The sequence below is a fragment of the Rhinichthys klamathensis genome, unplaced genomic scaffold (genome assembly GCF_029890125.1).
Source record: "Rhinichthys klamathensis goyatoka isolate OS25496 unplaced genomic scaffold, OSU_Roscu_1.1 h1tg000267l_1, whole genome shotgun sequence".
NCBI classification, from domain to species: Eukaryota; Metazoa; Chordata; class Actinopteri; order Cypriniformes; family Leuciscidae; genus Rhinichthys; species Rhinichthys klamathensis.
The window spans coordinates 612771-636561 of NW_026606788.1; the positions used below are offsets into that span (position 1 = coordinate 612771).

The 23791-nt window shown below is 40.0% G+C and overlaps 1 protein-coding gene across 2 annotated transcripts in view; it reads left to right on the forward strand.

Annotated features, from left to right (window-relative positions):
• p2ry13 (purinergic receptor P2Y13) overlaps positions 1–19066 on the forward strand; it is a 36430-nt gene extending 17364 nt beyond the window's left edge. The window contains exons 2-4 of one of the 2 annotated variants that reach the window (XM_056267965.1): positions 15716–15830; positions 16797–17506; positions 18731–19066. In XM_056267965.1, the coding sequence (XP_056123940.1) occupies positions 15716–15830; positions 16797–17506; positions 18731–19045 (1140 nt within the window). In that variant the 3' untranslated portion in view covers positions 19046–19066. The remainder of the gene's footprint in view (positions 1–15715; positions 15831–16796; positions 17507–18730) is intronic. The other variant, XM_056267966.1, reaches the window with a different exon arrangement.
• Positions 19067–23791: the final 4725 nt, after the last annotated feature.

Consider the following 23791-nt stretch of genomic DNA (forward strand, 5'->3'; position numbering starts at 1 on the left):
TGAGCAGGAATTGACGATCAAAAGCTTCATTGATGTAGCAGTAGTCTATTTTACAGTAAAAACTATATGATCTATCCAAAAGTGGTCAACGAATCGTATCTAATCATTCATTTTCGTCTGTAACATATTGTTTTTATGATATATTAATATATGGCATATAAATGTTAACCCTCTGGGGTCTGAGGTGTTTTCTGGGTCCTGGAGGTGTTCTGACATGCTCTGACATTTGTGCTTATTTCTGTTACTTGTGAAATTTTTCATGTCTGATTACACTGTATTCAGCACAAACTATGCTACAATAATATGTCAGCAGCATGTATGTAAAAGTTTGTAGTTTTGAGAAAATGACGTTTATGTGTCGTTTGTGAAAAAAAAATTGAGAGAAACTGCATAGATGGACTTATCTTCAACGGCACCATTTATTTTCAAGTATTATGGCTGTATGTTAATGGCATCTTTTTATGAATGAAGGCCAGTATCACTGAGATTAATATAACTACTGATATAGCTACTGATGTCTCGATGAAAATGATTTTCCCCCCAAATTTTAAACATTTATTTTAAATTAACTTTTAATTTAAGTGAACTTAAAACAATCCTCACTTAAACCCATAATACATGTCATATTTACCAGTCTGTACCTTTCCTGTCTAACAGGGATGAAATATACAGAAATTCAATAAGATTATAAAACAGTCCGCACTGCATCAATTATAAATTAAATATAGATTAATCCTTATTAAAGCTACAAGTGTTCTTTAGTCAAGAGCAGTTAGTAATTTTCTCTGTTCCCGCTGTTCTTTGGTTAACTTTACTGACAGAGAGAATTTGTGCCTGCTGTCACTTTAAGATCTGCCGCTGCTGACAGGATCTCATACTTCTCATTCTCTCACTACTCTTTACCTCCATTTAAGATTTTATTTAACTCATTTAATACTGTTCTTTTGAGGATACTCGACAAACGGACATTTTAGCATAAATGTGTGTTATAGTTCGTTTAAGCACGAAAGAGAACTCGATACTGATGCGCTGTCTGTGCGATACTGGCGCGCGTCTTTCTGTGTGTCGTGCGTCGTGTGTGTGGAGGGCATTCACTGACAGCGCGTTCTCTTTTGTCTTGTCGCGCATGAATGGTTAAAAAGCATTTGCGTGAATAAGAGCGTGATCATTTAACCCTAGCAAAAGGATGACAGGAAAAACAGATGCTGTTAATTGCGTTAAATATTTGAACGTGTTAAAACTGGACAGAGACTAATCACATGCGTTAACGTTGACAGAACGTCATACATTGCTGACAGAAAATGCTGCGGTTTAAAGTGGACTCGTTTTCATGCCTACACAGACTGTTTTATTAGTAAGCTACTCAGAATGTTCTACATTAAATATTTAGCTAAGTCTGAAGTTACCTAGCAGTAGGGGGTGTAAATATTAATCGATTCGTATCGATCCATCGATTATACAGCTGGCGATTCAATGCATCGATGCGTCCGCAAGAGTATCGATTAATGTGTTTATTTTGCCGCCTGTCTGTTCGCCTGTCTATTTTCACCATCCGCTCCGACATGCGTACAACCTACTCCTTAGCTGCGGGTGGCGCTAACCTCATTATTGTCTTCTACTTCACACACGCGTTACTTACGTTTCACACACACATTACTCAAGAGCGATGGAACCGTCAGAGCGAGCTGGCAATGAAACTGAAATTTTACACACTCCAGTCGGCGTGAAGTCATGGGTGTGGAAGTATTTTGGCTTTAGAAAAACCGATGGAGTAGTGGTAAGGGATGTTGCCTTTTGTAAAGAGAAAGACTGTCAGTCTGAGATAAGATACTGCGGCAATACGTCCAATCTATCCGCACACCTGAAAAGGCGCCATGGTATTGATGGCGACTCCGAGTGTAAAGAAGAAAGAACACAGGTTTCCACGGCCGCCAAATCACTGACAGCGTTTTTTGCTCCAAAGTTGCCGAGCACTTCAAAAAGAGCAAAAAACATCACCAAAGGCATTGCCCTGACATGAGGCAAGACATGAGGCCCTATAGCGTCGTAGAGAACGAAGGCTTTAGATACCTGCTCGAAGTTCTTGAGCCGAGGTACAACATCACCTCACGGCAACAGTCCTATATTCAGAATTTATAAGTCAAAGTTTGTGATGAAGTTATTCAGGGTCTGATGAGTGCAGAGAGAGAGAGAGAGGTAGTGAGAGAGAGAGAGGTAGTGAGAGAGAGAGGTAGTGCAGGTAGTCCCGACTGTAGTGCGCTTCTGCTCTGTTTAATTTTCGGCGCAGGACTACTAACCAGAGCAAAGTAAAATTCCGCCGCTGCTGAGAAACTAGTTCCTGTAAATGTAATGCGATCATTGAGATGCAAGTGTAGTTTGATTTCTAACATTATTCTCTCAACAGACATTTACATCGATAGTCTGGCGTTATAATTTATTTGCTTTTGGTGTACTGTGGAGTGGGTAAAACTGTTTTTAATGGCTGGGTAGCAGTTACCGTTGACTCGCGCTAGCCTAGCACCGGCGAACTATGCAACTGGAACGACTGGATGAAAATTTTTGAAAACTGTCTCCACTGATAAATAACACTAAGGCTTGGAAATGAGGCCCGATGTTCAAAATTCTGAACCACCCCTTTAAACCGCATGCAAGTTCTCAATTTTTTATTTATTTTTCTTACGGCCGCACGCCGGAGATCCGGCATGGTGCCGGAATACTTTAAGCCCTGCATATGTCTCATGTATGTGTGGCAAGCATTCGCTGAGTTACAGATCATTTTCTGTTGCGTTTCCGAATGAACTTCACATTGAGAGAGACGACGCATCATGTTTAATTTCTTTATTTTAACGAAAAACAACATTTTGTTTTTAGTATGGGTGTACACAAATAAAAGAAGACATTTAACAGTTTTGAATGTTATATAACACTTGCGTGTATGACAAAAAATATTTGAGCACTGATCTCTTTCGCACTGATAAGAAAAAAAATCGAGGTGATGGTGCCGGTGCGACCCCAGGGGGTTAATTTGCTTTATAATACGTTGCTTATACAAAGACATTTTATTTCAACATATTTCAGTCGATTTTTACTCATCTCAGTATATCAATATAGTTTGGGGAAAGCTAAACTAGTAGATGTGTTCATGTAAAAATAGCATGTTTACTAATGCGTGTTGTAAACAACAGTGCGCATCTGTGCCGGTCACTCACACATAGATACGCAGTCCATATTTGAACAGTCTTTTTGCGGTTTACAGACACTATTCCATATCGCGATAAGAACAAAGCACTTAAGAATAAAGAACTTACTATTCACAATCCTCAGCTGGATCCGTTGCTCCTCGAAATGAAACCGAAACCAGCACTTTTTCTGAGGTAAATTTTTCCATGATTATTATTACTATTACGCTATTATTTTTTCACAAGACGACATAAAGTACATGAATCTGATTAAACTTGATGCGTTTTATCGAGTTGATGTGCGCGCTGATAGGTTTGCGTGGATTGCCTCAGATCATTTGCGTTTGTACGAAAAAGCAAATACCTTGGAAATGACAAGTATGTTGAACAGGGACTGTTTCAGGAATGGCACAAAGGTGTGTGACTGTTCAAGTCTCTGTCTTTAGATCAGTGATTGTTCAATGATGTGGCTTTTTGTCCTTCATTATGTATCTTTGGATTATGTTGTGTTGTAAATAAATCAAAAAAATCAAAAAGCCATTCTTTTAATCTCCTCACATTCTTTGTTCTAGTTCCCTCACAGTCCCACCTAAGAGGGCCATTATGGGAGGGTCTTCCCAGGTGTGAAATACATCTATATTCATGATGATTCACGTCTACTCGCATACAGCTTTCTGACACAACTGTCTATATATTGTTTTATGTGAATGTGTGGGCAGGATGATTTTCACATAGTTTTGACGAAAATATTTTAGGTTACGCGATTCAGTTTTGTGAACAAATAATCAATTTTATGGCCTTATTTCAGTGACATTTTTTTTTTTTTTTTTTTTACAAACCCCACATAAACTCAAAACTACAAATGTTTACATACATGCTGCACACATATTATTGTAGCAGAGTTTGTGCTGAATAACGCACACACGCTCAGGAGATTTTCACGTGAAACGAAACGATACCCAATCAGAAAGCGAGCTGACAGAAGACTGACCTCCAGCTCGCACTGTAATGTAAAGTTCATGTTCACACCGTCTCCACGACTTAATCAAAACATTTTTATTTTTCCCCCAGCAAATGTTCTGTAAACAGTAGTCCATAGACTATAAGCATAATTTAATCTTGCCGGTCGTCCGCCATGTTTGTTTACTTTAAAGTCACGTTTGATGCGAGATATTTTGCGAGATTTCCCGTGTTCGCAGGCGGGACTCTGGCTGTTTGTGAATCGAATCTGTTAGTGTGTGTTGTGCTTTCCTCATCAAATCGCGACACTCTACACACTAGAGGTACAAAACAGTTAAATCTATGATTTCTTATCGTCATGTTTGTGGTCTCTCATATTTTGAAAATCTTATACGATTTTAAGAATCTTTTAGTGTGGCCCCAGCTTTAGGCACCTTAACTCTTGGTCACTTGGTGCGCTGTATTTTACATCATAGCTCGCTCACTTCATTTCACAGCACGAGGAGCAAGCATTTGTTCAGTATGCCTCAATGGGTATTAATGTTCCCATATTGTCAACACCATGACGCAGTGTCGAAGTTCCACTTCAAAAGGGAACTTTTAAGGTTTCATATGTAACCCGGTTCCCTGAGAAGAGAAATAAAATGCTTTGTCGTGTTGTCATATTCAGGCATGTCTGTGCGTGTGCGTCTTCCTTTAGACAATCTGGAGCTGATAACGTGTTGTTCAGGCACACTTTTTATAGCCTGTAAGTAAGTGCTCCTGTGACTTCATCCAACACAATACGGTTGCCGGGTTATTGTTTTCCATGCAAACCAGAACAACGGGTTATTTCAATAAGCTGATTTTTTTTTTTAGGAGTTATTAGCGCATCATTGTGCATGTAAACATGCTTAATATACATTTCTGGGAAAGTAATTTACAGTTAACAAATTAACCTACAGTACAACCTGTTAGCCAACATTATTATACTGTAGCGATTTTTCAGTGCTTTTCTATGAACATTGCATAGACGTTATTGTGTTTTTCAGTGCAGAAGTACAAAGAGGTTGTTACTTTTATGGGTGGATGGTGGGGAGTTCTGAGATTATTTTTCATGCCATTGAGGTGAATCAATTATCATTTCAGTGATCCTGACTGTCCATTACAGTCTACGTTTGTCAAATTTGGTGGACAATTCAAACCAAATCCATTACAGAGGTGCACATGACCGACTTCATGACTGCCGATTTGGACTGTATAGCTGCTGGCAAAAGAAAGTACAACTTCTGCTGAGCCTCTTTCACAATTAGATTCTTAAGAAACAGTTTAGAAAATGCAATCTAGTCTTGCAGTTTTTAATACTAGAAGAAGGAAGTGTTCTTGAGCGCAGAACAGAAAAAGAAAAACAGCAAAATCAGCCACAAATGCAGAACAAATATACAGATATGAAGGGGTGAGACCTAACACACATGCACGCCCAAACACACACACACACACACACACACACAAACCTCTTCGTTTCTGCTTAACGCTATTGGTTTTACTTATATCTTTTAATAATTTTGGTTACAATTTGGTTTATTGAAATAATTTGTGAATACAATATGACTTATTTTTTCTGTGGCATTTTAGTTATATTTTTACAAATTTATGTGGCATTATTGCAAATACAGAAAACACCTCAAACAACAACAACATTCTAATTTCTAACCTTTCACAAAAATACATATTTTAATGCATTTTATAGTGTGTGTATTTATATATATACACACCAGGGATTCGCGGGTCAATGTATAAACAACCCGCACCCGACCGACGTTTTCAACTAACCTGCCCGCAACTCGGACCACAAAAAAATAGAAAGAAAATATTGTACCCGACCCGCTTCCTGACCCGCATTTTTTAAAAGTAGTAAATGCTCATCGTAGCGTCATTGGGCCATTAGACGTGTAACACAAATGTGTAAATAGCATCGCAAGAAGTAGGGTAATTGTTTATTAATAAACATGAAGTTGACGTTGCTGACTCACGATCTTCGCAGTAGTGAATGCGCCAGAGAGAAATGCACATTTCATACAGATTAGCAGAGAGCAGTCCGTTTTCTTTCATTTTAAATTGTTCTGTTTACAAGTAGACATTTCAACATAGATATATTTTTCAGGTCTGTGAAGTAGGCTACCTTATACGCCGAGTTTCCGTTAATGTATGAGACGCGCTCCAGTTCACGCGCCGGCGCCTCCGTGTCGTGATTATCTTGTCTGCTATTTTTACTTCTGTCAGGTCCATTAAGTCAAGAACACACAGACAAAATAATTTAGAATTTAATTGAATAGATTGCAAACAGGTTGATGTTCCTGAATTGAAATTTGGCGGTATGGCTCTGTTCAGGGAGTCCTCTGACCTTTCATGAGCACCATGAAATAGCAGAGAGTCAGAGGACAGCAGCAGCAGCATTAGGGAACGCTCACACAGTTTTAGACTGTGAGAGCTAAAATATCCCCCTGTGAACAGAGCAGGCAACATGACATAAGCAAATGCCACGTTATGCATAAGGTGGAGCTGGGGAGGTGGCGGGCAGCAGAAGCGAGCAGCGAGCCAGCAGAAGCGAGCCAGCAGAGTGAGCAGCAAGCATGTATGAGCAAGGTGAATGAGCTTTAAATAGGGCGCCTTGTTTGAGCTTTGGCCATTGAGCAGCGAGGGGAGTTAACCAGCTAATACGGCTCAGCTGGAGCAGATCAGCTGACGGGACAGTGTTGATAGCAAATAGCATAAGCAGCGGCTTGACTACCTGGCCTGCCAGAACTGACGCTGACGCTCAATTTCTTATTTATTAAATCCAGGCAATTGGTTGATGAAACATTGATTAAAATAAGATACAATTAGTACAAATCGAAATTCACTTTAAAGAAAGGCTTTGTGTCTTATGTTTGAGGTCTCTGTGACAGTTTTAAAACAGTCTTTAGTGCCACTTCAGAGCGGTCGCGTCCTTACATTGTTTTTTCCTCATAAATGCGAACACGAAAAATAAAATAAAATGAATATTTTATGTTCTGTGGAGAGCCAACCCTTCTTCATCCGGTGGGTAGTATTACTTTTGATTTGCGCAGTGTAATTCACAGAATTACAAAAATATATATTTTGCCTCCTAAAAGTTAAATATTTGTTTTGTCACGCATGAATGCGTGTGTAGCCGATTTCCCTCATATAAATATAAAACGCATGTGTAGACTGATTCTAATGTCTGGACTCCTTTAAGGGGGTATGGATAAACAGACGTTTCAATATATTGGTAGCCTATTAATGCATTTTCTGAGAATTTATAGGCCTATTTCAAGTTTTGACTGCAAATGTCACGTCCATAAAGCTGGAATTCCCCAATTTTAAATAATCTATCATCAACTAGTTTTGTTTTGTTGGTCTACGTATTTTATAATGTTTTTAAGAATTTAAAGATGTGGCATTGGATCTGGACGGGAAGGATAACTCTTGGAGTTGGAAGGGGTGTGTCGCGATTCTTTAGGTTCGTGGATCTGAGAGTTGTGATTTCGGTTTCATATCGCATATTGTTACAGAACCATATCTTTCCTTTCTCCGCCTCCATCTCTACCTGCAGACTGAGCTCGTGCGTCATCTTCGTGCCAGTTACTCAGCCAATAAAGTGTAGGCCTATGTATTTCATAGTAAATTCTGTCTAGCAGCTACTATATAAATTACAAAGGTTTAATTGACATCTTTATTTAAAACGACCCGACCGACCGCGACCCGAATATCATTACAAATATTTTTGGATGACTCGTAACCGCGGGTGACCGGAGGCACCCGCTCATTTTGGATCAACCCGCGCATCACTGATACACACACACACACACACAAGTTATAAGAGGAGCAGTTAAATATTTAAAATGACTTTTAATCTAATATTATACACAACACACAGGAGAATAACCTGGAGAAAAACAAAACCACTTTACCATAAACATTAAAAAAAAACAATAAAAGACAAGTAACAGAGAAACTGAAGCCGCCTTTCCACTGCACACGACATTCGCATACGATTGTCGTATTTCGCCCCCTAGTGTCAGTCGCACGGAACTTTGAAATCGGTCGTGAAGCACAATGCTATTCGGCTATTCACAATGGTAAAATGAATGATTTTAATGAATGTAATGCATGCATGAATATATCTACACAAAACAAATGACCCTCAATACATCTAAAATAAAAACATGGTAGATTTTATAGAAACAAACAATATAAATATTGATTTAATAATTATAAAATATTTTTTCTGCCATAATTATTAATAACCGTCATTTTACCGAAATAACGTATACAGAAAAATATTAAAGAGTTAAAATATTGGTAATTCTAGTATGGAAGTAAAATAATGCCAAATGTTTTTGAAACAAAAATCCTGTTGAATTGTATTACTTGAAAAAAATATGCATTGCATTAACCCTGCTTGTATTTTAATGCATTGTATTTTTAGGGCTTGCATTTTTTTAGGCTGTAATTTAGCATGGTTGAATATTTAAGCTGTGAATATTTCAAATCAAAACATTTCAAACACATTTTCATTAGTAAAATTTTAATAATCCATATTCACCTTTCATATTTCACTTCCAAAATATTTAAACTGATTAAAAATACAACCTATAATATTCAACCTATAATATTCAACAGGCGGTTTTCGGTCCATTTTATTTCGCTTTGCAAATTCGCTTCCACAATTCAGTGGTTCAAATTCAACAGTAAATTCAACGTTGACATCCAGGAGCTGCAGGAAAAGCAGTAGATTGATTTAAAGCAATATTTTAATCAAATGTCATGTTGACAACCTGGTCCACATGCCTCATTGGTCTGCTTCTTATACGCCGGGACACCAAGCAGTTTCAGCCGCTCTGTATCTCCAACCACTACTGTAAGACGCTCCTCCAACTGACGCACATTGCGGAGCATCTGTGTTAACTTGCTGTCCCAGTGTAGGGTGCACAATGGAGGTGGTGTCCACTGCTTGTGCTGTTCCTCAATGATTGTCTCCAGCACTTGGCGTCTTGCTCGGTCAGCATTTGCGTAAGATGCAGAGAGATGTGTACATTCACTGCCTGACTCTGCAACAAGGCCACACGTGAAGGCAGCCTGTTGCATTGGTGACATCTTCAACCTTGTAGCCAGTGACACGACACTTGGTCGGCTAAGGATGTCATGTGGAATGAAGACGTTTGTTCAGGTCTTCTTATGCTTGTGGGATGGTTAGCCCTCAGATGGTGGATAGACTGTGTTAGTATTCTCCTGTCTCCTCATCACTCTCCGACTCCAAGCTGGACATTGCCGTCATCTCCTCCAGCTCCTTTTCACAGCGGGACTGCCTGGCTGCTGCGGCAGCTTGACGCTCCTCTCGCCTCTTGAGCTGCAGCTTTTTGTCCAATACACCAAATGTGGCCACTCTCTCATTCTTCATGCTGGCCAAGAAAGCTAGGTCTTCTGGGTTATCAATCAGCTTTTCAACATTTGGAGGCCACAGCGGAAATGTGGCATCAAGTCTGCACTCCATTTTCTCCAATTGTTTCGCTGTGGTCTCACTGGAGCGATTGGCCTGGGCGATTTTACGCAGCTTGTTGTTAGCATTGACTAAGTCTACCACCAACTACAATGCTACTCTCAATAAACATGAGTCATCTATAATGTGAATATGACATTGTCCACTCTAGAATACTGTTGATGTTAAGCTTAATAGCTTAGCTAACATAGATCGCTAACTGTGGTTAGCTAACGTTAGCTAGATGTAATGAGCACCAAATACCTATAAATATGACTTAAATGACTTATGATAAATAAGTATACAAAGATACAATTCCAGATATAATAGTAATATGTAATAATACATACCCAACACAGAAAGATCACCTCAAACAGAAAGATCACCTCAGATTTCTTGAGCTGTAGTATTGTTTACCTCAGATCTCAATGGCGACCATTGAGCACTGTTAACCACTTTATCCAACAAAAACAGATGTACGGTGGCACCCCTAAATCATCATGTACTGGAAAAATATTTTGCATGTGTTGTTTCTACATATATTGGAACACGTTTAGCACCCAGCCATATCAAAATTCAAGAATTGTGTTTTTTGATGCACCTTAGATATATACACTCACCTAAAGGATTATTAGAAACACCTGTTCAATTTCTCATTAATGCAATTATCTAATCAACCAATCACATGGCAGTTGCTTCAATGCATTTAGGGGTGTGGTCCTGGTCAAGACAATCTCCTGAACTCCAAACTGAATGTCAGAATGGGAAAGAAAGCTGATTTAAGCAATTTTGAGCGTGGCATGGTTGTTGATGCCAGACGGGCCAGTCTGAGTATTTCACAATCTGCTCAGTTACTGGGATTTTCATGAACAACCATTTCTAGGGTTTACAAAGAATGGAGTGAAAAGGGAAAAACATCCAGTATGCGGCAGTCCTGTGGGCGAAAATGCCTTGTTGATGCTAGAGGTCAGAGGAGAATGGGCCGACTGATTCAAGCTGATAGAAGAGCAAGTTTGACTGAAATAACCACTCGTTACAACCGAGGTATGCAGCAAAGCATTTGTGAAGCCACAACACGCACACCCTTGAGGCGGATGGGCTACAACGGCAGAAGACCCCACCGGGTACCACTCATCTCCACTACAAATAGGAAAAAGAGGCTACAATTTGCAAGAGCTCACCAAAATTGGACAGTTGAAGACTGGAAAAATGTTGCCTGGTCTGATGAGTCTCGATTTCTGTTGAGACATTCAGATGGTAGTGTCAGAATTTGGCGTAAACAGAATGAGAACATGGATCCATCATGCCTTGTTACCACTGTGCAGGCTGGTGGTGGTGGTGTAATGGTGTTGGGGATGTTTTCTTGGCACACTTTAGGCCCCTTAGTGCCAATTGGGCATCGTTTAAATGCCACGGCCTACCTGAGCATTGTTTCTGACCATGTCCATCCCTTTATGGCCACCATGTACCCATCCTCTGATGGCTACTTCCAGCAGGATAATGCACCATGTCACAAAGGTCGAATCATTTCAGATTCAACATGACATCATGACTTTGCGTAAACATACACGCCACTTTCAATTCAAGTGGCGTGTAATCTATACGCATTTTGAGCTATCCGCGTGTGTGTCCACGCCGAAATCTTTTGCGTGTATGTCTACGCCATTAAACGTCCGAGTGATTCCGCGTGTATGTGTACGCCGTTAAATGTCCGAGCGAAACGAAGCAAAATCTATATCTACATCTGTGGAGCGATATTTCTTTTCCTAGGATGGTAGGAGAAGACTCATAAATGGTATTAACCCCAGTGACGGGTAGGTTTAGGGACGGGGTTGGGGTAGGTCATATATTTATATATATATAACACAGTAATATAACGTTAAGTCAAAGGCGTTGATAAACACGCTGAAAAGCGATTATGCGTGTTGATAGCACGCCAAAAATGGAAATACGAATTGGCGTGTCATACATACGCCATTTCATGAGATCAGTCTGTCAGATTGGTTTCTTGAACATGACAATGAGTTCACTGTACTAAAATGGCCCCCACAGTCACCAGATCTCAACCCAATAGAGCATCTTTGGGATGTGGTGGAACGGGAGCTTCGTGCCCTGGATGTGCATCCCACAAATCTCCATCAACTGCAAGATGCTATCCTATCAATATGGGCCAATATTTCTAAAGAATGCTTTCAGCACCTTGTTGAATCAATGCCACGTAGAATTAAGGCAGTTCTGAAGGCGAAAGGGGGTCAAACATAGTATTAGTATGGTGTTCCTAATAATCCTTTAGGTGAGTGTATATATCCCATAATATCCCAGTGCTGGAAAGATTTTTTAACGATGAAGACAAGTGTCCTGATTTTTGGCTGAGCAGGGAGGCCCTGACAGTGCTACTGGATCTGTTGAAAAGTGAATGGCAACATGGATGGGGTGCCACAATCTAGACCCTGGTCTCTCTTTTCTGGCTGGCGTGTGGTACATCATACCACACGCCAGCCAGAAACTGGGCTCCAGAGCACTTGATATACCTCGTTCCACTGTCCATTCGCCACCAAGTCATTCAGTTCCCTAACACCCCAGAAGACCTGGAGGCAGTTTGCCACGGGTTTGCAGGGCTGGCAAGACACAGGGCTTTCGTGAAAGCTGCAGGAGCAATCGACGGCTGCCATGTCCGCATCAAGCCTCCAAGTGGGCCTGTTCCCGTCCATCATCCTGCAGGCTGTTTGTGACCATCAGGGCCACTTCATTGACACCTACGTGGGCTGGCCTGGGTCAGTGCATGACGCACGAGTGCTCCTGTACTGGAGGTCACACTAGGTGACACCTCCTCCGGGGCACTTTATCCTCGCAGACGGAGGGTACCCATGCCTCCAACACCCACTCCCCCTCATCACTTCCTACAAGAGGCTAGTACAAGGTGTGGGAGCCCAGCGCTTTAATCTCCATCATCCCAGGGCACGCTCCATTATAGAGCGTGCTTTTGGGATGATGAAGACCAGGATCAGAGCCATCTTCCTGCAAGTGCTGGAAATGCACCACACCTTTGTACCTCACGTAAGTGAATTCAAAAGACATTTTAAAGATACAGAAAAGAATAAAGTAAATAATTTTTTTGAAGATATATATATATTATATATATATAATTTCAGGTCATAACAGCCTGTGCCATCCTCCACAACATCTGTCTTGGGGTCTGTGACATCATGGCCCCGGAGGATGAGCACGAGGAGGATGATGCAGAGGATGAGGGAGCATGGTTTGGAGACAGTCAGCGGTGCTCCCTGGGGAGACAAGCTGACTGCAGAGGTGTGTGCCCTGGAGGAGGTTCCCATTGACCATAACTATTTGTAACAGGCAAGTAAGAGAATTGTATAGCTACAATGCCTAAGACAAATATTGAATGGACAATAGAACGGTTTTGCATGTTGAAATATTTTATGGTATGGTTTGAGGATGTGAGTTAATTTATTTTACTCTTTCTGAAAAGTGACATGGCAGCCGTCGATTGAGTCAGCCCTGCAAACCTTTTGGTGGCCAACCCAGTGGACAGTTGAAATATGCACTCAAACACTCAGAGACCATCCCAGATGATGTCCCACCATCAGGAGGCATTACCAGCATCTCTTATTGTGGAGCCCATCCTGGTCTCCCTGCTCAGCTGAATAAAAGTCTACATCATTCTTTCTTATTTTATGTACTGTAAATTTAAATGTTTATGTAGATTTTGATATTTTTAACATATATAGTTGGAAAAAGTACTTTTATGTAGCCTATAGAACAAATGATTTTCATTTACCAATTTTATTTGGAAAAAAAAAGGTATAGAAGAATTTGTTTCATGTAGAAATTATACCTGTCATTACAAAAATAAACAATGTCCAGAACAATTAATCCTCTATTATTTAGACATTTAAAGTTGCATAAAAATAGATAATGTACAGAAATTGTTTTTTTTTCTTTTAAAAAATAAAAGTGAAAAAAAGTTAAACAAAAATTATAGAAAAAATATATATTTTTCAATCATTCTCTCAAGAAGAGAAAACAGCTTGTCCATCCTGTCCCTACTCTCCTGTGCTCTCCTGGCCTCTACCTCCCTCTGCAGTTCCATGTCTTCTCTAATCAAGTCCAAAAACTCGTCCTCTCTGTCTCGCCACCTTAGTGCTAGTGCTGGTGCTGGCTAAAGTATTTAAGTAGCCTATACTTTGAAAAATGCCAAAATTTCTTATAGTGTGTGTGCTACCTGTTAAAAATGTGCTTTCACCTGAGGCTATTTAAAATTCCACAGGTGCAACAGGCAAAAAGTCAAGTTAAAGGGCTTTTTCCACCCCAGATGGCATCACTGAGTTCATTCGAATCGTCTAATGGAGATCTATCCCCGGTGTGAATTTGAAGTGTTTTAGTTGAGTTTTCTTTGAGATGTGAGCAAAAAACCACCGGGAGCGATTCAAAATCACGGCCCCCATCAGCGCCTTATCCCGGTGAACTTTCGCTCCTAACTTGAGACTTTCTGATTTGAGTGATCCATCAAGCTAGAATGTGTGGTGAACGTGATTTCACCAAGTACCACATGTTCCTGGATCAACATATTTGTTGATCCTAGATCAACTTTACAATCAACCAATCAGATTTGAGGGACAAGTTTACAGTTTATGTCAAGTTTAGGCTTAGAACCAGGGTGAAGTACTTAAATATCAGTGTTATTCACCTATCATTACCCTCTGATTTTAGGGAAAAGTTATGCGTAGGGTTAGGTTTAGGGGTAGGGATTGGGTAAGGACTACATTTTGGGATAGGAATGTTGATCCAGGATAAACAAAATATGTTGATCCAGGACCATGTCTTACTTGGCAAAATCACAGTGACCCTAAATGCGTCTAACCTGTGAATTCTTGGTAAAAAAAAAATGCAGTTCTATTCTAGGCTGTTGGCATGCATTTTACTCTTGATGGAGTGGTAGAGGTGCGCTCAGAGCAAGAGTGAAAGTTGCTCAGACTTTAAAAAAAAAACCTCAGAGCCAAGTTTTTTTTTAAAAGACACCAGGCTTTTAACACTTGTTTGTCTATTTAAGTAAATTAAAACAATACTTACATTTAAAAGTGTAGGATTCTGCCGCAACAGAGTCACCCGCCATCCTGTAGTCACCGGCACACAATGAATTCTAGGGTAGGGTAGGCCAAGAGAAGCGGAGGGCGCATTTCAAGTCACTTTCGAATTGCAGCATCTTTCGTTGCGCCGCGATGATGCAATCGGCCTTACAATGCGACCTTAGAAGTGCACAGCCTTCACATTGGGACACAGCTAGTCTGTTATTTACCTGTTTCCATTGTACCACCAGCCTTACATGGCTGCGATTGGGTTTACTAGCATCGTGTGTGGGTGTATCTTTGACAATTGCTTCCTGTTTCCTCTCACTGTGTCCTTTTGCAAAGAGGCTAAATATCTATATGACATGTTACCAACTTTATGTATAAATTAATATGGATGCTTTTTTTCTAGGAGTGAATAACAAAGTTTCACCACACCACATGATGGGCAGCCCATTGCAGCCAAACAAGAAGCTAGACAGGAAGAGTAACTGGCTTTGCCATTAGACTTACTATGATGAGAAAAATCTTCTAGGCAGCCATGTGAAAAATGTGTGTGTGCATAACTGCATGTGTTTGTGTACATACTTAGCAAACGTTTAGGCACAGAAATGTCCCCAGCAGTGAGCTAAATCTGACAAAAGCTTCCCATGGGTGACATCCGGGGATGTCCTCATTTGGGGAAACAAACAAACAAACAAAAACAAATACAGCATATCATTTTAACAATATCCAATAATATATAAATATATACTTAACATGTCAAAAGTGTTTAGGGGTACAGTTATAATGGGCATTAGTCTGTAGTACTTATACTTCTATTGGTTTTATATACAGTTTTATATAACTATATGATATATCTACACTGTCAAAAAGTCTCACTCACTTTATCACTCTCTCTCTCTTTCTCGCTCTCTCTCTCTCTCTCTCTCTCTCTCTCTCTCTCTGTATGTGTGTGTGGCTAAAAGTGCAGACACACTTCACTGTGGATACAGTTTGCGGAAGGCATTAAGACATTTATTGATTCCTCTTTTGAGCTTTGCTTACAAGTCTCCAAAACTCTTCTCCAAAACAATTTTCCTGGTAAGTGTTTGTTCTTGCATACATATATTTTACATTTTTGAGTGTGTAAGTCTGTGTCTGTTTCCCCTATTCCCCCAAATGAATTTTAGTGCGTCAAAATTATTGTCATTATAAGCATAATGATATACATTGGCTTTGTTATTTGTTATTTCCGTGTATTTTTCCTACTTCTTCTGTTTGCATGTTATAGAAATGGGGTTTCAACAGAATTAAACATAACAGGAGATCCTTTGTAAAGTTCAGGGTAAATTGTTGGTGCATTTTGCCGCATTTCCACCGCAGGAACTAGGGACTTTGGGGTGGTACTCTGTGTTTCCACCGCAGGAACCAGGGTCTAAATGAAGTTCCGGGTAAATATCTCCCCCTCCGAAGGTCCCTGCTTGCGAGGTAGAACTTTTTCAACATTCAGGAACTTTCAGGGGTGGGACTTGGGCACTGAACATGCTGATTGGTTAAGTTCATGCTGCATTTTGATTGGTTGACTCCACGCAGCATTTTATTTCAACCACCATTTTTTTAAATCTGTTGCGGTGCGTGCAGTAACAGTTGTTTGATATTCGAATCAACAATGAAGTTTGAAAAATACGACCGATGGACTGACAACGAGGTTCAGGCTTTATTAAGCTCAAATTCAGAGGATGAAGTCCAGCGGGAACTGTTAAGTAGCGTGCAGTCCTACGTCACCGGACTAATTTGCCTAGTCTTCAGTCTTCACGGTACTTTAGACCGCGGTGGAAATGCAGACAGCAACAGGTCTGGGGAAGAAAAAGTTCCTGGGACAAATTGTTTCAGGTAATTTCGGTGGAAACGCGGCTTTAGTGTGTCTCATCATAACTCATGTATTCCACCAGTGATCATGAATATTTACACCATTATATTGGTAAAGTTTGCTATTTATAGCAGTAAGTGGATATTACTTGAATTTTCCAATACTGCGTTCAGCTCTTTTGATGTTTTTCCTTCCAGGCATCAAGATGAACGTGAGTCAGGTGAACACTTCACTCAAGTGTGATCGGGACACTAGCGTAACGTCCATACTCTTCCCTTGTCTGTACACTGCTCTTTTCCTGGCTGCTTTTGTGTTGAACACTCTGGCTGCCTGGATCTTCTTCCAAATCCGCAGCAGCTCAACATTCGTTGTGTACCTGAAGAACGTAGTCGTGGCTGATCTATTGATGACCCTTACCGTGCCTGTAAAGGCATTGACTGATGCGGGGTTGGGTTCCTGGCATCTCCGGGCTTTTCATTGCCGATACTCAGCTGTACTCTTCTATACCACTATGTACATCAGCATCCTTCTTCTCGGATTCATTAGCTTGGACCGATACCTAAAGATTGTGCATCCATTCGGGAAATGTGCTTTTCAGAGGGTCGGGGTGGGTCGGATCCTGTGTGCAGTTATCTGGGTGGTTATGCTGTCTTTGGCTCTGCCCAATGTCATCCTGAGTAACCAAATGCCACAGATCTCCGCTGGTGGAAGGCTGCGATGCACCAGGATGAAGGGGGTGATGGGACTCATGTGGCATGAAGGTTTTAACTACTTCTGCCAGATTGTTTTTTGGGGTACGTTGGCGCTCATGGTTGTCTGCTATACCTTCATCAGCAGGAAAGTGTTTGAATCGTACCGTGCATCACAAAGCAGCAGTGACGCAGCCAGTAAACAGACCACATCTAAGGTATAGTGCACTTTCTTCAACCTCCCTTATGCAAACCTGAGAGTGCAGACACTGAAGTTATATTTAAGGCAGTGTTTCCCAATTTTGTTCCTGGAGGCACACCAACAGTGCACATTTTGGATGTCTACCATATCTGACCCATCCATTTCCGTCGTGAACTCGCTAACAATGAGCTGATGAGTTGAATCAGGTGTGTTTGATTAGGAGGAGTTAAAAAATCTGTACTGCCTGGTGTGCCTCCAGGATGAGGGATGGGAAACACAATGTCAAAGAATTGGAAATGATATGGATTAATAGAAACATAAGCTGCATCTGAACTTGCATACTGTCTAGTACAGGGCTGGGCAACTCAGACCCTCAAGACACACTTTCCTGCAAAGTTTAGCTGCAACCCTGTTCAAAACTCAACTGGCAATAACTTTCTAACAATCCTGAATATCTTGATTAGCTTGTTCAGGTGTATTTGATTAGGGTTGGAGTAGGCTTGTTCGACACTGGCGGTACTTTAATGTCATAAACGAATCGGACTGTGTAGCGCCGGTTCAAGGCGAACAAGCCTATTAACTCTGCAGGAAAGTGGATATCGAGGACCAGAGTTGCCCAGCCCTGATCTAGTAGTTTGGGGGCGGGTTTATCTAAAGTGGATTTTACTGCAGTAATAGACCAGTGCCCAGTACTGATTATCTCACAGACGTATTTGCCTGCTACAGGCCCTGCAATTTCAGCAATCCTATAAGATCACACCGTACGACATTGATCTAATGGGGATGATTACGATGATGACACCTATTAAATCTTAAGTTAGTGTTGATCAATATGCCATTTCATATTGCAATTATATTGGCTAGTCAGTAGACATAGGTCGTAGCAGCAAACACTGTGAGATGATCATGCTAAATTTCTGACCTTGTCAGAAAATTATCGGAGGCTATCTTTGGTCGCAAGACCAACTTTGAAGCTCTCTCACTGTACACCTTGTGAGAGAGACACATTGAAGGAGGGACCCGAGCCAGAGAGACCAGAATGTCATTAGTTGGGTTTCAATCCAAATGGGTTTTAATCAAGCTTCAGTGTAGTTAGCAGGGTTATATAAATAGTTTGTACTAACTGCTTTTCCCCCCAAAAGGAAGCTCACTGTAGTTGAATTGAATTCTTTATTTTGTCAAGCTCCAGTTTCTGGTGTGCTGCATGCTAACCAGTGCTAAACTCTCCTCTCCTCCACAGGTGTTTGTGGTAGTGGGTGTTTTCTTTGTATGCTTTGCACCCTTCCACCTGGCCCGAATCCCTTACACCCTCAGTCAGACCCGGAATACTTCTGCCCAGTGCTGGGCCCAAAACCAGCTGTACTTTGCCAAAGAGATCACACTCTGGATATCATCTACTAACGTGTGCCTGGACCCTCTCATCTATGTTTTTCTGTGTCGAGTCTTCCGCAAGAAGCTCACTGCCACACTGAGCCGCCGTCCGCTCCCACATGGGTCTCTGACAGAGACCTCCACCAGAATGGAGATGCCAATCAGAGGCCAGAGGCCATTGTGACACAAATACGGATTTAGGTTGTCGTTATGAAGTCCAAGAGTCCATGAAAATACACTGCAAATTTATTTTCTTAATCAGTTATTTTGTCCAGCACAGATATTTAAAAGTGTTTATAAACTTGTTTTAAAGATGTAGATATTTTCATTTGAATTTTTTTTTTTTTTTTTTTTTTTTTGCAGTGTATGGGGGAGCAGAAATAACAACATTAAAAAGACTCCCTTATCTTACCAGTACCACCTTGTCTTTCTTGCGATAAAACTGTTAAAAAGTAAAAAGAACATTTGGTTACACTTTACATTAAGGTTCCATTTGTAAAAACTGGTTAAATCACGCGACAAACGTATTGCTCATTGTTAGTTTATGAATTAACGGTAACATTTTACAAAAAGGTTCATTAGTTTACATTAGTTAACAACATTAGCTAAAACTATGAACTAAAAAATTAACTGCACTTATACAACATTTATTAATCTTTGTTAATGTTAATTTCAACATTTACTAATACTTTATTAAAATCTTGGTAACATTAGTTAATGCACTGTGAACTAACAGTGAAGATAGTTAACTAACGTTAACAAAGTCTAACAAATACAGTAACAAATGTATTGCTCATGGTTGGTTCATGTTAGTTAATGCATTAACTAATGTTAGCTAATGAACCTTATAGTAAAGTGTTACCGAATTAACTAACGTTTCCTAATGCGATCTTATTGGAAAATGTCACTGAAAATGTTATAGTAAAATGTAACATTTTTGTGATGTACCAACCTTGAACGTCAGTTCATTGAAATTCAGTGTTAGATCAACATTGACAGGGTTATTTAAGTGTGACCTTATGTGTGCTTCATTATCAGAAACCACAGCAGTTTTTGTTTCCCTTCCAGTTATCTTGCCCTCACCATCTCCTCTTCCTGTTAAAAGCCTTTTTATTTGAGCAGTCAGTGTCAGCTTATTAAATGAATTGTTACAAGTAGGAGGAAATAAAAAAATATCTAGAATTTTTAAACAATGCATTATATTTATATAAGTATAATATATTTAATATATATTTATATTTCTAAGTAAAATACTTTTTGGGGTTAACTTTACTTGAATACAAATTAGGACTACCAGTAGAGTAAACTGAGCATTATTTTTTTGCTTTTTTTTTTACAGAATAAACAAGTTTTAATGTATATGGGTGATTCTCCAACTATGGTACTTTTTCTGTCCGTGACAGATATTAAAAAAAGTAAAAAACATTTCCACTTTTTTTTTTCACACTTACTACATGTGTAGGGGAACCTATATATAAAAAAATAATTATTCAATTCTGTTGTTTTATATAAAATAGGAGGCATTTTATATGCGTTTTTTACTATTTTGCCTCTGTCCCTAGGCCAGACTTTGGGTCTTCAACCTTATCTCACTTAAAATCTAATACTGATATAATTTTAAATTCAAACAGAAAATATGCATTATAACCCAATTCATTCAAATCTAATATTTTTTTATTTTTTTATTTTTTATTTGACATATTTTGAACATGTTGAACACTTGTCCCTTGGGTTCACTCTCATTTCCACACCTCTGCATTAAATGCAATCCCAGGCTCAGTGTTCTAGATTTGTATACTCAGTAACCATAGTAACTGACACTCCAGAGGACACCCCATGGCTGAATGAAAGCAGAGTCCCAGCAGATCTCCATAAATTGGAGATATATCAAGGTAAATATGAGAAGTACTGCGAGTATGTTTATTGTATGTCATTTCTGAACCGCTCATAATTCATTCCGACGGAAACATTTCTGTATTTTTACAATTTCATCAGGTGATATTTGAGATTATTTAATGCTAACTCTAAAACTAACACTAACAGGCTAGTCAAACATGAGATATTGGAGGGAAAGGGGGAAAATGTAATTTCCACAACCGTCTTTTCCACAACTGTCTCCATGGAAGTGATAAAGACAGGTTGGCTTGGCAAGGACATTGTCTGTGTTTAAAAGCAAAGTAGTTTGCCTATAGTACTAAAAATATAGTGTAAACACATACACTTTACATATGTGACCCTGGATCACAAAATCAGTCACATGTCACAAGGGTATATTTGTGGCAATAGCCAACAGCCATACAATAGTATGGGTCAAAATGATCAATTTTTCTTTTATGCCAAAAATCATTAGGATATTAAGTAAAGATCATGTTCCATGAAGATATTTTGTAAATTTACTACCGTAATTATATAAAACATTTATTTTTGTGAGTGAATGCAGCACACTCGAGAACAGAAATGGACAACTTTAAAGGAGATTTTCTCATTGTTTCTATTTATTTGCACCTTCAGATTCCAGATTTTCTAATAGTTGTATCTCGGCCAAATATTGTCCTATCCTAACAAACCATACATCAATGGAAAGCTTATTTATTCAGCTTTCATGTGATGTACAAACCCATGTGACTGGTTTTGTCATCCAGGGTCACATATAATGTCATAGAGAATGTTTTAAATTGAGATATTTTATTGTTTACAACTAAATCTGACATAGTCTCTCTGTTGTTCTTTAAGATGGCACCCAAAACATCAGCAGAGAAGTCCAGACTATTCAGGGAAAGACTAAAATCTGATCCAATTAAATATGCTGAGTTCCTAAGGAAAGACAGAGAAAGATATGAAAAGAAAAAACAGCAAGGACTTATTAAGTCTGTGAAAGAAATGTCAGTAAGCGACCAAAAAAAAATCAGAAGACAGTCGCGAACTGTACAAAGACACAGACGTAAGAAACATAAAATGGTATCAGCATGTGAGAGTTTCATGGCAGGGGCAACACCACCGCAATCACCAGACGCTGATGACGTCCCTGAACCACGTCAGCCGAGTGGGCCAGAGAGAACTCCTCAAAGACGAAGAGGGAGAAGGGCAAGGCTTACAGAGACCTTGCTGAAATGAAAGAAAAGCTTGCCCATGCCCTTAGAAAAGCAGAAAAATATAAGAAGAGGTCTGATCGACTTACGAGAAAAATGGAGCTAATTGAATCTCCTAAACGGAGAACTAAGAAACAGATAAAGTTGTTAAACCCACCTTAGCAGAGAGAGAAACATGCCTGTGTAAGCTCCATTGAAACATGCAGTTCATGGCCAATAGGCTGTTCTTTCATAAAATCATCAAGACCTCTAAACTTACCGATCTAATTAATTCAGTTTCTTGTGATGATGTCACTAAGGAATGCATGTACAGGGAGTGCCTGGATTGCAAAGACAAAAAACTTGAAACATCTGCCTTTGATGATGGGGAACAGACGTGGTGGTTCCAATGGAGAAGCATCGTGGAAGACAGGGAGAAAAAGAAAAAAGATGGGTCCAAAGAAGTGATTAAATTGCACTACACAGCAAAGGAAAAAGTGCATGGGCCTATGCATAAACTGTTCGAAGACTTTTCAGACCAACTCACCAAAAAGATGGGAAAGCACATCCAAAACATAAATACCTTTCTTTGAAAGGGTTAAAAGAAAACATCAAGGAAGACAGTATTGTTTTACAGATAGACTTTGCAGAAAATTATATCTGCAAGTATGCAGAGGAGATCCAGGCCACCTATTATGGTGATTCACACAAGCAGACAACTCTTCATACTGGTGTTGCTCACTCGAAGAATGGCGTGGTGTCCATTTGCACCATCAGTGAATGCATGCGCCACGACCCATCCGCAATCAGGGCCCATTTGAATAAAAGTGCTTCCCTATCTAAAAGAATTGAACACAGCAGCAACCACCCTGCATGTTATAAGCGATGGCCCAACCACCCAATATAGATCCAAATAGAACTTTTTCTTTTTGAGCAAAATTCCTTATGAGATGGGATTCCAGAAGGTAACATGGAACTTTTTGGATCCTGGACATGGAAAGGGTCCAGCTGATGGAGTTGGTGCTGCAATCAAGCGTCAGGCTGATGCAATTGTGGCCCAGGGCATTGACATCCCAAACGGCAAGGTGTTGTATGAAAAACTTAGGGACCAGCCCTCATCTGTTCAGCTTATGTACGTCACTGAGGAGGAAATTGAAAGGATGGACAGTGTCCTGCCTGAGGACCTGATCACCATCAAAGGAACAATGCAAATTCATCAGGTATCTCACTCACTCACACCATCATCATCATAATCATGAGAGTTAAGCAATTAAACATTTTTCTTTTAGATTGTGTCTACAAGACCGGGAGACATATCTTGGTGGTTCTTAAGCTGCTTCTGGTCAGAGCCCCAAATCTGCCAGTGTTTTGGTCTGCAACATGTGGAACGGCCCGGAGCACAGAGAGCACAGAGGCCTGAGTCGGCTTTGGGCCCATCAATCCCAACTCTCAAATCTCAAGACATCACTCTTCTACATGAGGGACTGATTGGAAGCTGGTGTGTGGTCCGCTATGATGCGAGTCCTTTCGCAGGCCTAATCCAAGATGTGAACTCAGAAAATGGAGCCTTGGTGAAAACCATGAGCCAGATAGGCAAGAACAGGTGGTACTGGCCTATGAATGATGACATAATTTGGTATCAGCCTGAGGACGTTGTAAGGTTGGTCCCAGAGCCTCAGCCAGTGACGAAACGTCACATGATGTTGGATCCATTAGTGTGGGAGGAAGTACTCACCGAACTTGACTGTGAGTGAACCTTGGCTAATATACGGGTGATTTTAAATTCAAACAGAAAGTATGAATTATAACCCAAATCAATCAGATCTAATATAAATAGTTTCTTGTATTTCTTTTCAATTTGG